Source organism: Agelaius phoeniceus, chromosome 9 (assembly GCF_051311805.1).
Source record: "Agelaius phoeniceus isolate bAgePho1 chromosome 9, bAgePho1.hap1, whole genome shotgun sequence".
Taxonomy (NCBI): Eukaryota; Metazoa; Chordata; class Aves; order Passeriformes; family Icteridae; genus Agelaius; species Agelaius phoeniceus.
Window position 1 is genome coordinate 21,295,754 of NC_135273.1, and position 16,770 is coordinate 21,312,523.

At 38.0% G+C, this 16,770-nt stretch overlaps 1 protein-coding gene across 7 annotated transcripts in view; it reads left to right on the top strand.

Moving 5' to 3' along the window:
* KAT6B (lysine acetyltransferase 6B) overlaps nucleotides 1-16,770 on the top strand; it is a 103,582-nt gene that overhangs the window by 64,033 nt on the left and 22,779 nt on the right. For all 7 annotated transcript variants that reach the window (XM_077183233.1, XM_054637292.2, XM_054637295.2 and 4 more), the window contains exons 10-12: nucleotides 1,441-1,582; nucleotides 4,592-4,753; nucleotides 7,070-7,163. In XM_077183233.1, coding sequence (XP_077039348.1) covers nucleotides 1,441-1,582; nucleotides 4,592-4,753; nucleotides 7,070-7,163 — 398 coding nt within the window. The remainder of the gene's footprint in view (nucleotides 1-1,440; nucleotides 1,583-4,591; nucleotides 4,754-7,069; nucleotides 7,164-16,770) is intronic.

Sequence of the window (16,770 nt, forward strand, 5' to 3'; positions counted from 1 at the left end):
CCTGAACTAGTACATGTGCTCAGCAGATCTCTGCAGAGTTTTTTGTGTGCTGAAAATCAATGTTTTATTAATCTGTTGTCTCTGTGGCACACTGGAAGATATTCAGAACTGTATGATGTTGATCAAGCTCTACTACTATAGCATGCAATGTGATCTGTTCCACAAGGCTGTTGCATAGTGGTATACTCTAAACTGCCTTTTGTTTGTGTGGTGGGAATGAGGGATATGTCATGTATCCATCATATATAAATCAAGGGCTAAACAAGTGTGGAGAGCGTTTCCATTTCCTATTATAAACACAGTTTTTGTAGTGTTAATTCTTTATTTTTGTTTTGGTTTTTTTCCTTCAATTTATTGTGAAAGGGTGAGTTACCTATTCCATCAAGTAAATGAATCTTAGAAGCATAATGATGGCTAATTATTGGTATGAGGCTAGAGTGGGATGACACTGTAGGAGGCACTGTGGCTCTCAGTTGAGTGCAGTGGGATTACATCATTGAACAAATAGTTCAAACTACTTTTTATGTTGTTGATGAACTTCCTTAGGATAGTGGAACAGTGCAAACCACGGCTGTAATGCCAGCATGTGCTAGTAACTTCAGAGCAGATAAAGATTGTCCTCTGCTCTAAAACTTTGCAGACTAATTAATTTCTAGAACAATCTTCCACTGATTCAGTAATTTAAAAATGAAGGTAAGTAGCCATAAAAATTACCAAAGGGAGTGGTTTATGATGGTGTGTAGAACACAGGGCATGTGGGTAACTTGCATGTAGTCTGAACTGGATCCTCCCTGGAGAACTGCACTTGTCTGTGTTGCCTGTGCTGTGGAGATGGTGGAGAGGAGATGTTTTGCATTTATGTGAACTCTTTGGGTTGGCTTCTGTAGTAAAGTGATAGTATAGGTGGAGGTGAGGGGTGAAATCCTACCAGTTTGGTGTCTTGCCCAAGTATTTGGAAGATAGTGGGAAGAAAAGTCATCTCTGAGCCTTCCCCAGAAGCAAAATAAGGAAAATTGAAGGAAAGGAGATCCCCTGTATCCTGATTTGGGCTTCCTTTATATTTATTAGAAACAGGAAAGATGAAATTTGAAGTATTACTCCAGTGTGCTTACTTTGATTGAGACCACAGGAAAAGCTAGGGTGGGAAGGGGGAAGTAACTGAGATCTGCCAGAGGCTGAACCACAAACTGACCACAGCACAACTCTGTGGAATTAGGTTCACTGTGGTTGATTGATTGATTGAAGCTGATTGTTTCTGATGAGTAGTGTGTGAATGTTTAATCATTCACTCTAATGTTCTATATACTTATTTAGTTATGCTTTAGCAGCATTTATGTATGATACCTTATATTTGAATGGAAAGGGTTTTCATTTGTGGTGACTTTGTTTATGGAATGTAACAAACTTTTTGTATAAAATATCTTCTTAATTTTCCTACAGATTACCAAAGCTTTACCTGTGTGAATTCTGTCTTAAATACATGAAAAGTAAAAACATTTTGTTGAGGCACTCAGAGAAATGTGGCTGGTTTCATCCTCCAGCCAATGAAATCTACAGAAGAAATGACCTTTCAGTATTTGAGGTAGGTGTATCAAAAGTATAAACTTTTGGAAAATAACCAGTTTGTAGATGTTATAGACTAGCTGTAGAACTAGTGAGAACTTGAACATCCTTAAGTACTTCCTTGGAGATTCTTTTTATACTGCAAAACCAAGTTGAGATTCTGCTGATACTGCAAAAACAAATCCATCTTCCCAAGTCTGTTCTACTCTGCCATGTTCTTTCATGATTTGTTCTTTACTTGTACTTCATGCCTTAGCCAAGCTCTTAAGATACTTGACTGGCATGAATCTTAGGGCTTCCTTTGCAGTTCTCATCTTGGATTGGTTTGCCTTTCCCTTCTCAGCAAAAGTACCCCTTGACACCCCTTCATTTCTGGCTGCTTGAGAGTCTTGGGTGTAGGGAGAAGTCTTATCATAATGTAGGTGCTCCCAAAGTATAAAAGCAAGTAAAGCATCTTCTTGTGTGTTGTGAAATCACAAATGTAGCTCCTGAGTGCTTCTGCCTTCATTTTGGATGTTTGAGAAGCTTGCCCTGAGATACAAAAAAATCCTACAACTTCAACTTTGGATTTATTCATCTATGTTTTATTAATCTATGTTTTTCTTTTGGGAGATGACTTATTTTGAATGTGAGGTTTTATGTATATCCTGGACAAGAGAATTCTGTGTTTCTAATAGCAGACCTGCAGTTAAAACTATGCCCTAATTTTCCAGTTTCTCAAGCATTATTACAGGCAGTGATAACACAGAAGACTGGTGGTTACTAGGACTTCTTTTCTCCACAGTATTATTGAGATGCATGTATTGATAACTTCTCTTTAATTGCAGATGTCATATCCTTTTTCAAACTTGTATTTTCAAATTGTATTTTCTTTGTCATTGCCATTATCTGTTCAAATAATGGTAGATGCACTCTGGAAGTCTTTTTTTAAGTTAGAACAAGATCTTTGTATTTGGTTAATTTGGTTATGCTTGTGCTATTAAAAAAATAACTATTTGCATCAAGATTGTGTCCTTCCTGACTTGAGCAGTTTTTATAAATATTGAAGAACTGCCAGCAAAAGACTTAGGTTGTAAATTAGGTTGTAAACCTCTTTTCCTATCAAGAATGAAATTGCCATGGACTGTTTAACTTGATTTTCTCTGTTAGCAGGTGTTAAGAACTGTGGAGCATACAATAGGCAAATTGTGCTTTCTCATTTATTTCTATTAACTACTGCTAATATGTAAATGAAAAATTCTTAAGAAAATACTGAGAAAGGGATGGGAAGGTGGGGGATTGCTGCAAGAAACACATGGAAAACAAAGTATTGTGAAAGCAATGTCCCAACTCTTTCTCCACTGCTTTTGTTCCCTTTGTCCATTTTGGGTGATTCAGTAAGCACTTGTGTTAACCCTTCTGAAATAAATGTAGTTGGTTCGGGTCTTTTTATTTCAAAGGTTAATGTCAGTTGTCACTGACTGCTGTAGAAACTTAGTCATTAGTTGATGTCCTTCTTCATAGATCCTTTCAAGAATTCTGTGCAACCATTTTCTTTTAGGCAGAATGAAGAGTTTGTGGTTTCCTTCATGCTTTGTGTTCTTGAGAGGAATGGAAATAAGTTTGGCATTTTGTGATTTATGTACCTCTGCCCAGAGGATGACTTTGACAGATTTGAGAGCAGACTTTGACATAGCTTACTATTATGCTGTAGCCAAGCAACTTTTGACAGATGCTTCCTTTTGAGCTTGCTGTTCCTCTTCTTTCCCTGCTTCTCACTTTTAAAACTGACGAGCAAGCTGTGTTTGCCTGAAATTTAAGAATTTTTTTACATTTCTGTACAAATGTTCTGACTAAAAAAGACAGCTCAAATAATTTGCATTTTCAGGCTTAGCCAGTGGTGATTTCTGCTTACTTAGTGTTCACATTTAATTTGCACACTTGCTGATAAGTGTGAAAAGTAATAGAAAGCACCTGGACAATGGAGTGTGCTGTGAGAGAGTTTGATGTATTCAGTAGGCTCTTAAGAGCTGTATACAAGTTTATCCTGATGCCTTAAGGAGCAGTAGTTATTCATTGAATGTTTTTTCTTCAATCCACTTAATGGAGCTATACTACTGATGTTCCCTTAAATCCCTAAATATATCCAAAAGGATGGGTTTTGCTTAGATTTGTAACTAGGATTCTTACTCAAAACAAATTAGAATAGAAGATGGCTTCATTTTCTGCACAGTTCCTGTCATTTGTCTCTCTCTGAATGAAATACAGCTACTGTCATTATCAAAAACATCAGTACAGGCAAACCTTTCTATTAAGATTATTTCAAAAATGTGTTGCCTTTGACTGAGCCTTTCAGGAAGTACCTAATTGATCTAGGAAATCTGCATTTGCGTCTGGCTTTTCTGTAGCTGTCTGAATCACAGCTTGACTCTTTTCACTCATAATATACCTAGACTAATTGTAGTATTTAGCCAGGAAATTTACCTCTCTCGCTCAATAGCATTTTAGCCTGGCATGGAAATTTTGTCTTGTCTAATTTATCCAAAACATTGATGTGATTGATATGTAATTTGCTACTCATTTATTGGCCTTACATCTTAAGGATTCAACATAATACACTTCTTTGTGTGGGATTTTTTTAAAAGTTGCTGTACTCCACTGCCTTCTAGCAAACCAAAAATTAAGGCAGTTTTAACTAGTGCATTTTTGTTATTGGCCAGTCATACCCAGTCATACTCATTTTCATTCCAGGAATAAAATGAAAGAGGTAAGTTGGTCTTGAGCAGCTAAAAGGTGAAGTTACTTTATTTAATAAATCCACATACTCAGAGGTTACTTAAAAATGGAAAGTAATTAGCACCTACTGGAGGATTCTTCTTTAAGAAGAAACGGGGGCATTTCTCTTTTGAACCTTGATGTGTTTTGTTTGTTTGTTTCTTGTAACACCACAATGTTCATGTTTCCTTCTCGGATACAACTGATTGAATAAGTTGTTTTGTCCTAACTTGTTGGTGCCATGGAAATAACTACATCTGTCTTGCTTTTCTAGGTTGATGGAAATGTGAGCAAAATTTATTGTCAGAATCTTTGTTTGTTAGCTAAGCTCTTTCTGGACCACAAAACGTTGTATTATGATGTTGAACCATTCCTCTTCTATGTACTTACAAAAAATGATGAGAAAGGCTGCCATTTAGTTGGATATTTCTCTAAGGTAAAAATTTTAAAAGTGGGTTTGTTTAATATTTGTAATATCCTGCTCTCCTTAGTGCTTCTCCCAAAAGCAAAGAAAAATCAGAAGTCGGAAAAAACCCCATAAGCTTGAAAGCCTCTCTGTAGATCTTGAATATTATGTGCATTGTCTCAAATATATTGTACTTTCTTGCCTCTGACTGATGCAAATTCAGTGGATGGGGGTAGGCTTTTACTTGTTTGGGGATTTTGTTTCCCGAATTTGTTGTGGTTTCAGTTGAATATTTAAATCTTTTTCCTTCCCCAACATTTTTGCATTAGTATGCCAAATCTAACTTGTAAAAGTTGCAGGTATTTGGAATGTTGATGTGTTTTCATGGCTTGACTGCTGGCAGTTCCAGCTGGCTATTTAGATGTAAATGGGCAGTGCTGTTGCTCTCTTGTGTGCAGTCTGATCTAATCCAGTTACTTGCTGCTCCCATGTAAAAATCCATTGCCTGACTTCGTGGTGCTTGCCTTGTTTAGAGTGGATGTCTCAGTTGTAGTACTGATTTTCAAGTAATAGATGGCTGCTATTGACAGAAATAATACCTAAGTGAACTATCTTGACAAAGATGACCAAGGAAAATGGAGAACTTTAGTTAGATGTGCCTGCAATGGGAAAAGCTTCCATTATTGTCCATAATTTGCCCCTAAGGGCTCTATTGAATAGGTACAGTTACTCAGAAACTCACTACTTCCTGGTCCTAGTATTGCTACCTCCTATTGACTATGTATTTTCTGTCTTGAATAAGTGATTTGTGGGAGAAACCTTGTCAGAGTATCTGGATATTATGAAGTAATCTCTTGGGTGTCTGGCCACATCCTTCTGAGAGGCGGGCTTTGCTGGAATTTAAGTGATACCTGTAGGCACAATTTACACTGCCTTTAATGTCACTCAGAACTTCCTATGGCAGACATGTCAACTTTTATTTAGCCAGATATTTTCTCCATGTACTTAAGGTGTTGTACCTTAAGGTGAGTCTCTTGATTTTTTGGTTCCTTATCATAGAATGGTTCATGTTAGAAAATACCTTTGAGATCATTGAGTCCAACTGAGTCAACTGTTACCCCAGCACTGCCACGGTTGCTACTAAACAGTGTTCCCAGGTGCCACATTTACAAGTACTTTGAACATTTCCAGAGATGGCAATTCTACCACTTCCATGAGCAGCCTGTTCCAATGCTTTGTTACCCTCTCAGTGAAGCAAGTTTTCCTAACATGCAATCTGAACCTCCCTTGATGCAACTTGAGGCCATTTCCTCTCAACCCATCACTGCTTACTGGGGATAAGAGAAAAGCCCAAGTAGAACATACCCACAGCCTTTCCCTCCTCCTCCTCCAAGTGGGTCACCCTGTCATGGAAGGAGATCAGGTTAGTCAGGCAGCACCTGCCTCTCAAGCTGGTTGGACCTGATTCCCTGGTTGTCCTGCATGTGCCACATGATGGCAGTCAAAATCATCTGCTCTGTGACCTTCCCCTGGCCCAAGAGGTCAGGCTGACAGACCTGCAGTTCCCCAAATCCTCTTTCTGCCACTTTTTATTTGGTTTAGAGTTGCTAACCTCCAGTCAACTGGGACCTTTATGGTTAACCAGAACTGCTGGTAAATGGTGGACAGTGTCTCCCTGAGCTCTTCCAACAGTTCACTTGGGCTCTGTGGACTTGTAGATATTTTAAGTGGCATGACAGGTCACTCTAGCATTTTCTTGTGGATCACAGGGGCTCCCTGTTTCTGTCTTCCTGCTCAGGGAGCTGGGTACCCTGGTCTTGCTGTTAAGGACTCAGGCAAAGAAGGCATGAAGTACCTCAGCCTTTTCCTCATGGTTGTGGTTTAAGCCCAGCTGGAAATTGAACCCCATGCAGCCACTCCCCACTCCCTCCAGTGACAGAGAGAGGCAAAATGCAGAGGTTATGGGTTGGAATAACAATTTACTGGAAATAGCTATTAGATAAGAAATTGACCAGTAGCAGCAACAATACTAATAAATTGTATAAAAGAGGGTGATTACATGCAAAATGCTCAATGCATCAGAGGTGACCTACTGCTCCCCCCACATTTCCCTCCCCCTCCCCCCCAAGCCAGAGACAGTGAAAAAAAAATGGTGGACAACCCTGAAGGGTATGTTTGATATTTCTTTCTTAAAATTAGACATTAACATGGAATTATTTGACTTTGGTACTGAACCCATGCATCTGTTCACCTTATTGGGATATTTTACAAGGACAGTAGCAGGTGCAGGCAATTGCCCACTTCAGCAGTGCTTTGACATACTTGATCTGTTTCTCCTTCCCACAGGAAAAGCTTTGCCAGCAGAAGTACAATGTCTCCTGCATAATGATCATGCCCCAATACCAAAGGCAAGGATTTGGAAGGTTTCTCATTGATTTCAGTAAGTGAAGTGTTTTATTTACACTTGTGATCCAAGGAGCTGATGGCTGTTATATGAAAGTGTAACATATGAAACTTTATTTAACTCACTCTGTTGTTTTTATCAATAGATAATGGGATTTCTGTTTATATTTACATAGGATTGAAAAGCTCCCTGAAGTGAAAAACTTAGTGCTGCTCTGTTATTGTACTCGAGGAAATTGAGAATGGATCTCTCGGCAGTAATATTAGCTCACAAAGCTATTACCCTGAATGAATTGTCTAAATTACTTTCCATTTTGCTTTGCTCATTAGTATAAGAAGAGGCAATTATTTGTGATTATAGCTAAGAAGGTGTTAGTCGGAGGCATTCTCTCCATTTTAATATTTTTAGCTTGGATCTCTTTTTAGCCAAAAAAAAAAAAAAAAAGCTTTAATTGAAGAATTGCCCCATGGAAGAAAAGTATTTTGGTTTTCGTGTTCATCACTTTCTTAGTGAAAATGTTACCAGAAAGGGTGTAGGTGTTAGTGGCTGTACACGTACTTGCTGCTTTATTTTGCTGAGCTGTCTGACCTGTTAGAAGGCTTCAGGCACACTGGTTTAAATATAGACTTGTTATTCCCCAAATCTTTTTGTACAAGGGAACTCCAAACAAAATTATCTAAGGAAACTTCTCAGTTGAGTGTCCTCATTACTCCTGAATCCATCTTTCTACTGTAATTTAGAGGGAGGATGATAAGCAGTTAGTGTATATTGTATGTGGTTGCTTTTCACTATTATGTTTTATAAGACACTGTAGAATTACATGAGGGTAGAGATAGTTCTGATAATAGGATTCCTGCCCTGAAGGTGTATGCAAGAACATTAAAATGCAAATAATAATACATTGTAATGTAACAGCAGGACAAAGACAATAATTTGTAACTGTAGAGTTTTCAAGTTCTGTTCTTGCAGTGTTGTACCCAGCATGACTGTGCTACAGTGTATAAAGATACTTAGTATGTCCCATCATTGCATGGCTTCATAAACAGCCTTCACTATACCCCTGTGAGTTAGGTAAAAATGGTTCTGGACCACTTAATCCACCACTGAAATGTAGCTGTCACTGGACTGGAACACAGCAGCTGTTCCATTGTGTGCCTTCTGCAACCTTTTAGCAAAGGCTGTGAGAAGTGCCATGTATTTCTTGATCTGTGGAGACAACTTTAAGCTTACTTAGGTAGAAATTTGCCCTGTTTTAAGATTAGAATCCTTTCTTTTTTGCAAAGGAGATGAGGAGCTCTTAAGTGGGCACTGGTAAGTACTTCCTGGCTTTTCCTTTGTTTCTTACTCTGTGGTATCACTCTCTCCCTCTTGAAAAAAAAAAAGGCACTCTCAACAAATGTTATTCTGGTTGAATTTGCAATGGTTATAAATACAAAACTGATGGCACAGCCATGAAACCTGTCAATTCCACAGAAGGTCAGGGTATGAGTATGCTGTGTCTCTCTGGATGTGTGCTCTGCCACTGTGCCTTGTGCTTCTCAGCCTGGGAAAATCAATAGGATCTTCTGGCCTTCTTGTCCTGTTGGAAAAATCTGGAAGTACATGGGGTTGTTTGAATCTTTAGGTTTTATGTCATAACTTGCTTGGAGCTTCTCTGGTGCTATTCTTAGACCCTCCTCTTTGCAGACACATTCAGATAACAGGTGAGGGCTGCAGCTGTACAAACTGGGCACAGCCCAGAGACACCTTTGGCTTCTCTGTGGCCACCAGACCACCACTTCAGTAGCACACAGGCAGTCCTTCAGTACTTCCCCTTTGTTTTCTGGACAGAAGTTCCCTTAACCACCTGGCAATCAGACTGTTTGATTTGCCAACAGAATGAGGAACCAAGAGATGACTGACAAAGTCTGGCTCTGTACTGTGAGTAAGGTGCAAACTACCTAAAAGGCAGTGAGGGAACTGCTTGTGGCTGGTTTTCCCTAGATGTAGAAGGGAAGGGAAAACTTTCAAGGCTAATTTTCCTACAATGTATTTGTATCTTTTTTCAGGAGGGAGGCTGAATGCCATGAAATGGGGCATAGCTTCATTTGAATCAGTGACCCCAAAACCTTTTTTACAGGAAAACCCTTCCAAATGAATTATTTACTCTTTTTCTTGTAATTTGATGTGTTTCTGCTTTTGGACTAACTCCCATCTTCTTTGTGCTTTACTCTTCCTGTTCACTTGTGGTCTCCTGAGTATAAATTGCTCTAACTGGTCTGAGAAGATATGATATAAACCCCCCCAGTTATTATTCTAAACTTGAACCGACCAAGTTTATCATAGTTTAAAGCATTCTTTTCCAGTGACATTATCTAGACTGTCATGTTCTCATAAAGTCATAGCAAGATAAATTTTATGCTCTGAATGTTAAGTCTTCATTTGTTATGTGGGTAATGCTTGTAAACTGCTCTATTTTGAAATCTGTGAAGCAGTCACTGGTACTTGTCTTTTTTTATAACAGTAACCAGAACAGTATTTAGACTATAATAATAAAAACGTAACTGAGCAAGTAATTTTCAGAAAATGATGGTTGCAAACCACAGAAGGGAAGACTTTAAAAACTGTGTGCAAGCAGTTGACTGCTCACATTATTTTGTATATATCCAGACACTTGATAGGCTAGAAAGAACACAGCCTTTAAGCCACTACACAACTTCTGCTTTGTCAGCAGTCTGCTGAAAATGTAGTTTGTGGTAAAAATTTGCTTCTTTTTGGTAAGTGAAATGCATTTGTTTGTTTAGATTGTGATGCATTCTTTTGTCTTGAGCTAATTTAATTTTCACAGATGAGTCTTATATGGTCGTGCTGTAACTAGCAAGGGAAAATAAATTCTTTCATTTTGCTAAAGGAAAAATACGTATTTGTCTTCTGACCACTGACTTTTAGTTTTTCACCTTAACATTTTCTTAACTAGATTTAAACTTACCTGTATTTCATATCCAAACTGATAATAGCAGTATTTCTTACACTGTAGACACCAATATAAAGGTCTGTTGGTCTCTCTTCAGGAATCTATAATCTCACCTATGGGAAAGAGCAGTTTTTAAAAGAGGAAATTAACTCTTGTGAGAAGCAGGCATGCTGTAAAATGCCTGACGTTGCTGTTCTGAGTGGCTTCAGCACTAATTTAATTTCTAGTTTTCTATATATCATTCATCATTTCAATAGAAATGTTGCTAAAATTAAAAAATGTTCTCTCTAATGGTGTTTTTAAAGCCTGGTAAGAATTTTTTTTATTATTATAAATTGTGGGAAAGTTAGAGATTTTGACTGCGATAGAAACTTGTTGGGCTGTTTAGAAATTAAGAGTTTAGTTGTAAGTATTTTATCAAATGGTTAAACTATTGATTTGTAAAACTCAAGACTTGATACTGCTTCATTTTGTTGAATTCACTCTAAGACAATCATTTTAACCTGTTCTATTTTCTTGAAGCATGTTATACTGAAGACAAAATGGTTTACATGAAGTCTGCACTACACTTGTTTACACTAAGTATGCTTTATTAAATACTATTTTGTAGCAGTTGGTTGATTTTTTTACATAGGCATAGGGAATCTGATTTTCACTTGGAGTGTAGCTAACATGTAAAGCATTTCCTGAAAATGAATAAAGGTCTTAATTTGCTTGTTACATTTATACCTTCCTGCCTTTTACAGGACTGAAAGCTCCTGCCAAACTTTTTGGGTCTGGGCTGTTTGTTTTGTTTTCATTTCTTTGTTGTTCTTGTATTCTGTGGGATTTACAGGATTGTGATTACAGGGTTTTGTCTGAGGGAGAATAATTGACTTCTGCATCCATCTTTTATATTTGCTCTAAGTCAAGTTTTTGGGCAAGTAGGCTCCAGCTGAAGTTGCTCCAGAAATCAAGCAGAAAGAGGGTTTTATTGCCTAAGAGCCCATTGTGGGTTTGTTTCAGTCCCTTGCAGTGATGCACAGCTATGGTTCCTGTCCCAAGGATTGCTTTCCTGTGCTTGCATTTGGGTGAGCCTCTGGCTGGCCCTGTCAGCTCAGCCTGTATTGCTGCTCTGCTAGGGACAGTGCAAGCATTGAAGCCACAGTGTTGGAGCTTCTCTCTCTGCAGATCCATTTATTTTATAAACTTTAGCAGCTTCTCTATGCAAGACATTTTTCTTTGCTTTCCTGATTTGAGCTCTTGCAAAGCCTGCAATCTTCATATGCTTTCTATTTCTATTCATTAGACTGCAGTGCCAGAACATACTAGTATTTCTTTATTTGGCATATCTAACACAGAGTTCATTATTACTAGAATGAAATACAGCAGTATTTCATATTTGTTTTCTGTAAGTTTAAAGTTGTCTTTTGATTCATCCTTCTTCACAAAGCTCATCTTGTCACAGTCACATTTCTGCATACTGGATTGCAAATTCCATGCTGGAGGCCTAGCCAGCAGCTGGAAGAAAAGAAATGCATGTGACTGTTAGGATAAACCTTTCCAACTGTGCTGGCTAGGATGTTGACAGTTCATTTGCATTACAGAAACAACTGGGCCTAATGCTGAGGAGCAAAGTCCTTGGTAGTCTTTTGTTACTTATCTTGAGGCTGTTTCTGGTCCAACTGATTGTAGCAGTTTCTTCTTCCCCTTCAGAATTCCTTGGTTTTATTCGGTTTATCTGTTCATTGTGAAATTATTCTTCTTGCTCAAGAGATGAAACATATTGAAGGATGCTGGGATTCTGTTTGAGCTAAATGCATTCTTTGTTTTGGGTTTTTTTTTTGGTTCATTTGTCTGTGTGGGAAAGTCAGTGCTAACTTTTTCAACTTTGCTATCACTTATTGCATGCAACTTGAAAAGGCTGGATTTTTTTTTTCCTTAGCTTGACTTAACCCCTGATTCACCTTTAGGATTTAGCATGTGTAGCTCAGATTTTTTTTGTGACAAAACCATAATAGGGAAAGACAATTCAAGTCTGACAGTGGAAGAAACAAATAGAATTTATATTACCTGAGAAATTCTATTGAGGTGTAGGAAAATCGGCTCTGTTAAGTGTCCTTGTTTGCTCACTTCCCCAGATCTGGTATGTTTCCTGGTCAAGTGTTGGGTTTTGTTTATTGTTCTGTTCAAACAGGTGAGTAAATCTTCAAGTCCTGATGTGCAGAAGCAGCAGGGCAGCAGCAGTAATAGCACTGCAACAGGCTAAGGTATAGCACAGGGAAGGCAAGTTTCCAAAGGATAAGAGGAACAAAAAAAATTGCTCTACAAGTAAGGGAAAGCTGTTAAGGAAAAATATTTCTTTCCTCCTAAATGAGTAAGTTCCTCATCAGTAAGTATCAGAGGCAGTGATAAAGGAGGTCAGTACCATTAGTGATGTTTTATAATTGGTAGCCACTCTTTTGCTTGGTTAGTGGCAACATTCATTAGCCTACATTGCTTCTTAATAGTGTTTATTTGTGGTTCAAGCTTTGAAGAACTTGACTGAAGATCTGGAACTAAAGCCTGTTTCTTTGCTCTCAGTTCTAATCCTGTCCTCTTGACTGCAAATAGCTACAATCTCATGTTCACATTAACCACTGAGGGGCTTTTGAGCACAAAAGCCCAGAAATATTCTGGGCTGAAAGTGTGTGGGGAGTTAGTACAGATGTCCTCAAAAGTGTTTGTTATACATGATCCTGTGTGCACTTTCCTTGAGAAGTGAGGGATGGTGATGAGGCACTGAATGGGCAAAAAAAAGATGCATAGCTTTGTAAAGTGCATTCTTGAATTCCTTCCAGTCTGCACTTGTTTCAGAAGATCTGCATCTCTCTATGGAAATGTAGAAGATGTTCAGTGCTTAGTGCCCAGCCATGCAGAAGTGGTAAGCCTTGTGCATTGAGCCCAGAGAGCTGCTGTAGGCAGAGAAGCTTTCTGTCCCACAAATGTCTACAGGTAACATAAACCTCTAGTAATGAGAATGGGGACAGTGTGTTTATTTCTTACACCCAGCAGTTCTGAGATACTTTTGAAACAAGCTGAAAAAACTGCATTCCATGGAACCTAGGTTAGTCTTTAGGCACAGCTTAAGGAGACTGAAAAGGATAAGATTTTCTTCTGGTGGTTAGTGCAGTTTTGTTCTTCCATCAAGTTTGTTAAAGAGCTGGTGTAGCCTGTAAAATCAATGTTTCTGTCAAAGGAAAAGATTTGGCTTTCTGCTAAGCTTGAAGATGAGCATACAGCTCAAAAATAAAACCCTTATTTTTTAATATGCTCAATTCAAACAGCATTTACACTTCTAGGATCAGCTAGTTATTTCCAACTTCCTTCTGGCTCCTGTAATTGAAAAGCTCTGTCTTCTGATAGAGACAAAAGGTTATTTTTGATTAAAAGCAACAATTCCTTTTAGACAATTTTGGACTTAGTAATGCATAAGAGTGAGAAAACTATGTCTTGGGTTTTTGCAGTATCTTCAGAAGGAGTCAGTCTGGGTTTCCATGTCTAGTTGGACAATAATCTCTTCTAGTTTCATCTTTCAAAGTGGCTTTGTGGTGTTTTAATGTATCAAGAAGGTTTGAAAATGTTGCTGTGCCAAAAGATCTATTTTATAACTCACTTATCTGTGAGTCTCCCTGTAGTGTTTCCAGGCTTTCTGCTTTAACAGCAAATTAGGCTATTCCTTTGTGGAAACCTGAAAAGCAGTGATTTTTTGGTGAAGCACCATGTTTGTGCAGCCATGCAAATAAATCTAATAGAGCAAAACTTAAAACCAGTAATGGACTAACATGCAGCCTCTCATTCAGGGCAACATATTGCTGGTAAGATAGTAGCATTTGGGAAAATGTCTACCCTGTTTACAAGATGAATAACTTTTTAAATACAATAAACATGTTGATAATAAGTGGTGGAATAGACTAAAAATGCTGCCTCAGGTTTTTACAGGGCCTCTGAAAAACTAGTATATCAGTAAAGGAAGAGCCTCAGAAAAGGTGAAAGGCTTTCTTGATTGAAGTGCTTTCATTTTTTGGGAGGAAGTTGGAATGAGGTAAATGAGCAAAAGCCATTACAGTACAGAAATGGTCTGATTTCTTCTTTAAAGCATACTTGAAAATGGAAACATTGGCAAACTATTAACAGAAAAGTGCTGTGAGGGCAAAAGAGGGTAGCAGTAATGAAAATGTGTTTTTCTTCTTCATTATGATGAATTCACACAGTTTGTGTTGTGTAGGCTTACTTGCTGGTAAGTACCTGTGTAGACTTCTCTTAAAGTAAGGTGTTAAAGAGGATTTTAAACTATTCAGATGGAAACAAGACATAGATCCTGAACTGAGAAAACTTAAATTCTTCTAATAATTAATGAATTGACTTCTGGAAAACAAAGCAATTTCAAAAAAAATGTAAAGGTGGATAATATAATGAAACAAATGTGTTAGGAGAGACCAGAGGAAGTGTGTTCACATGGGGCATTTAGGTTCTGGTATGCTTCTGGAAGTGCTGAGAGCCACTGTCTGATACCTGCCTGCAGTTTAGAGCTAGGCCTGAGCTGCAAGAGGCTGTAAGTGGTTGGATCCACTTGTGTAGTATGTGTTTGTATAACAGTGATAGTCTTAATCTCTTTATGAGAAATCATTTGTTGGCCAGAAAGTAACATTTTGGTAAATGTTACTTTCTGGTAAAAGTTACTTTTTGCTAAATGCTTTAAGACAATCATATGGATTTTTTTTAATGTCTAACTACTTTAATCAAAAATTAATATGAAGTAGAAATAGCATTTTAAAAGTTAGATTGTCTGTGAAATTATGAACACATTCAGTAAACAGCTCTTGCACTGTTATTTTCCAAAATCTGATGTTAAGATGTTCTACAGTTTGCCCTAACAAATACTGAAATATAACAGAAATACAGTCTAGGAAGAAACACACTTCTAAAGAGTTGTTCACAGTCACGCTTTGCTGTGGTCTGTAAACAGAATTGAGGTGTAGATGAAGTGGGACCATGGGGTTTTTTTTAAGATAAAATTTGCTTTAATTAAGAGTACTTCCTTTCTCACTTTGCAATCCTGAAAGTACTCTTTTGTTACTGCTGGGGCTGTGGCAAACAGTGGAAGGTGAAAATACAAGAGCAAAGGTGGAGAGGAACAGTGTTTTTTTTAATTGACTTTATTGCAAAGGTGTCTTCTCAAACTACACTTATGAAGATTCAAGGATCTGTGTAAAATAGGCCTCTTTAGTTTGTTAAATGTGGTGCCCAGCTGAATCATTCTATGCTGTGGGGTTTTCTGTGCTTGACTGACTTGTGTACCCCAGTACAGAACACTGTGTCAGTCTCCTCATTGTTTTGGGTGATGTTCACAGATGCACTGTGTCCAGATGAAAGGTTGAGTTGCCTTCTTCTTCTTCTTTTTTTTCCCCTTCTTCTTCTTCTTTTTTTTTTTTTTCTTTAGGAATGAATTTCAAGTGTCTGTGGTAGCTGTAAATCTGTGAGGGAGCCTGACTGCTGCTGCTTATTTTCTGTTCTTTTCTTGATGATTGATTATGTTGCTGACCCCAAGGCTTGAGTTTGGCCTCTCCCAAATAACTAATAAGGAGCATTCTGTCAAGCTGAGATTTAGATGAGGGGGGAATGAAGATGGATTTTGAATCAAGCTTAGTTGACTTAAGATTATTCCAAGAAAATCATCCTCTTTGGATTTCTTGGCATCACTTTTATATAGCTTTAAGACACTGTACATTTATCAGAATGGCAAAAGAAAGCAGACATGTCACTTCAGATACAGAAGCTAAGGCTGTTTTAACTGAGGAGCATCTTTATTCCAGATAACATTGAAAACAGTGAAAAGGCAAGGCTAAACATGGTTAAGAATGATAGTAAGTATTTTTTAAACAAAGCTGTATTTAGAGGGCATTAGTGAACATGGAAAGCCATCTGCTGAAGTTAAATCTGCCTGGGGACATTGAGGGAAACAAGAAAAATCTATAGATGCATTGATGATAGGAGGAAGAATAGGGAAAAGTGAGCCCTGTCTGGAAGGAAATGGGGGACCTGGTTACTCAGTATATGAAGAAGGCTGAGGTACTCCATGGCTTTCTTGCCTTGGTCTTCAGCAGTGATTGCTCCAAACCCATGGCCCAGGCAGTAGAAGGCAAAGGCTTGTCATGCTGTTGTTGAGGCACAGAGAGAGCCTTGTGGCTTCCTTAATGGAGGCCTTGTTTCCAGTGCCAGCATTTTTATCAGTCAGTTCTATCTTCTTTTAAAGAAATTTTATTTTTCCCTTGTTTACTGCTGTTTTGAGTCACAGTAGATATTTAGCAGATTACTGTATCTTGGGCTTAGCTTTTTGAAGTGTGCTGTAATAGGTACATTTGTGTTTGATGCTTGGTAGGTAATGTGCCCTTCCTTATGCAATTTCTGTATATATGACTAACCAGCTATTGCCACCAAATTTAATAATAATCTTCTTCACCTGTTAGGGTTGTTTTCTTCTAAGTCTTATTTGGTTAATTCCCTGTTATACAGCATGCTTTAGCAAATGAACAGCAGTGACAATTTGCTGCTCCTGTCAGACAAATACAGCTTGCATCTTTTGTATCTTATGTGTGTCATGACCACTGACCTGAGCAAACACAGCACTTGCAGTGATTTCTTAGATGTGTCTTTTTGGCTTCTCAGTAT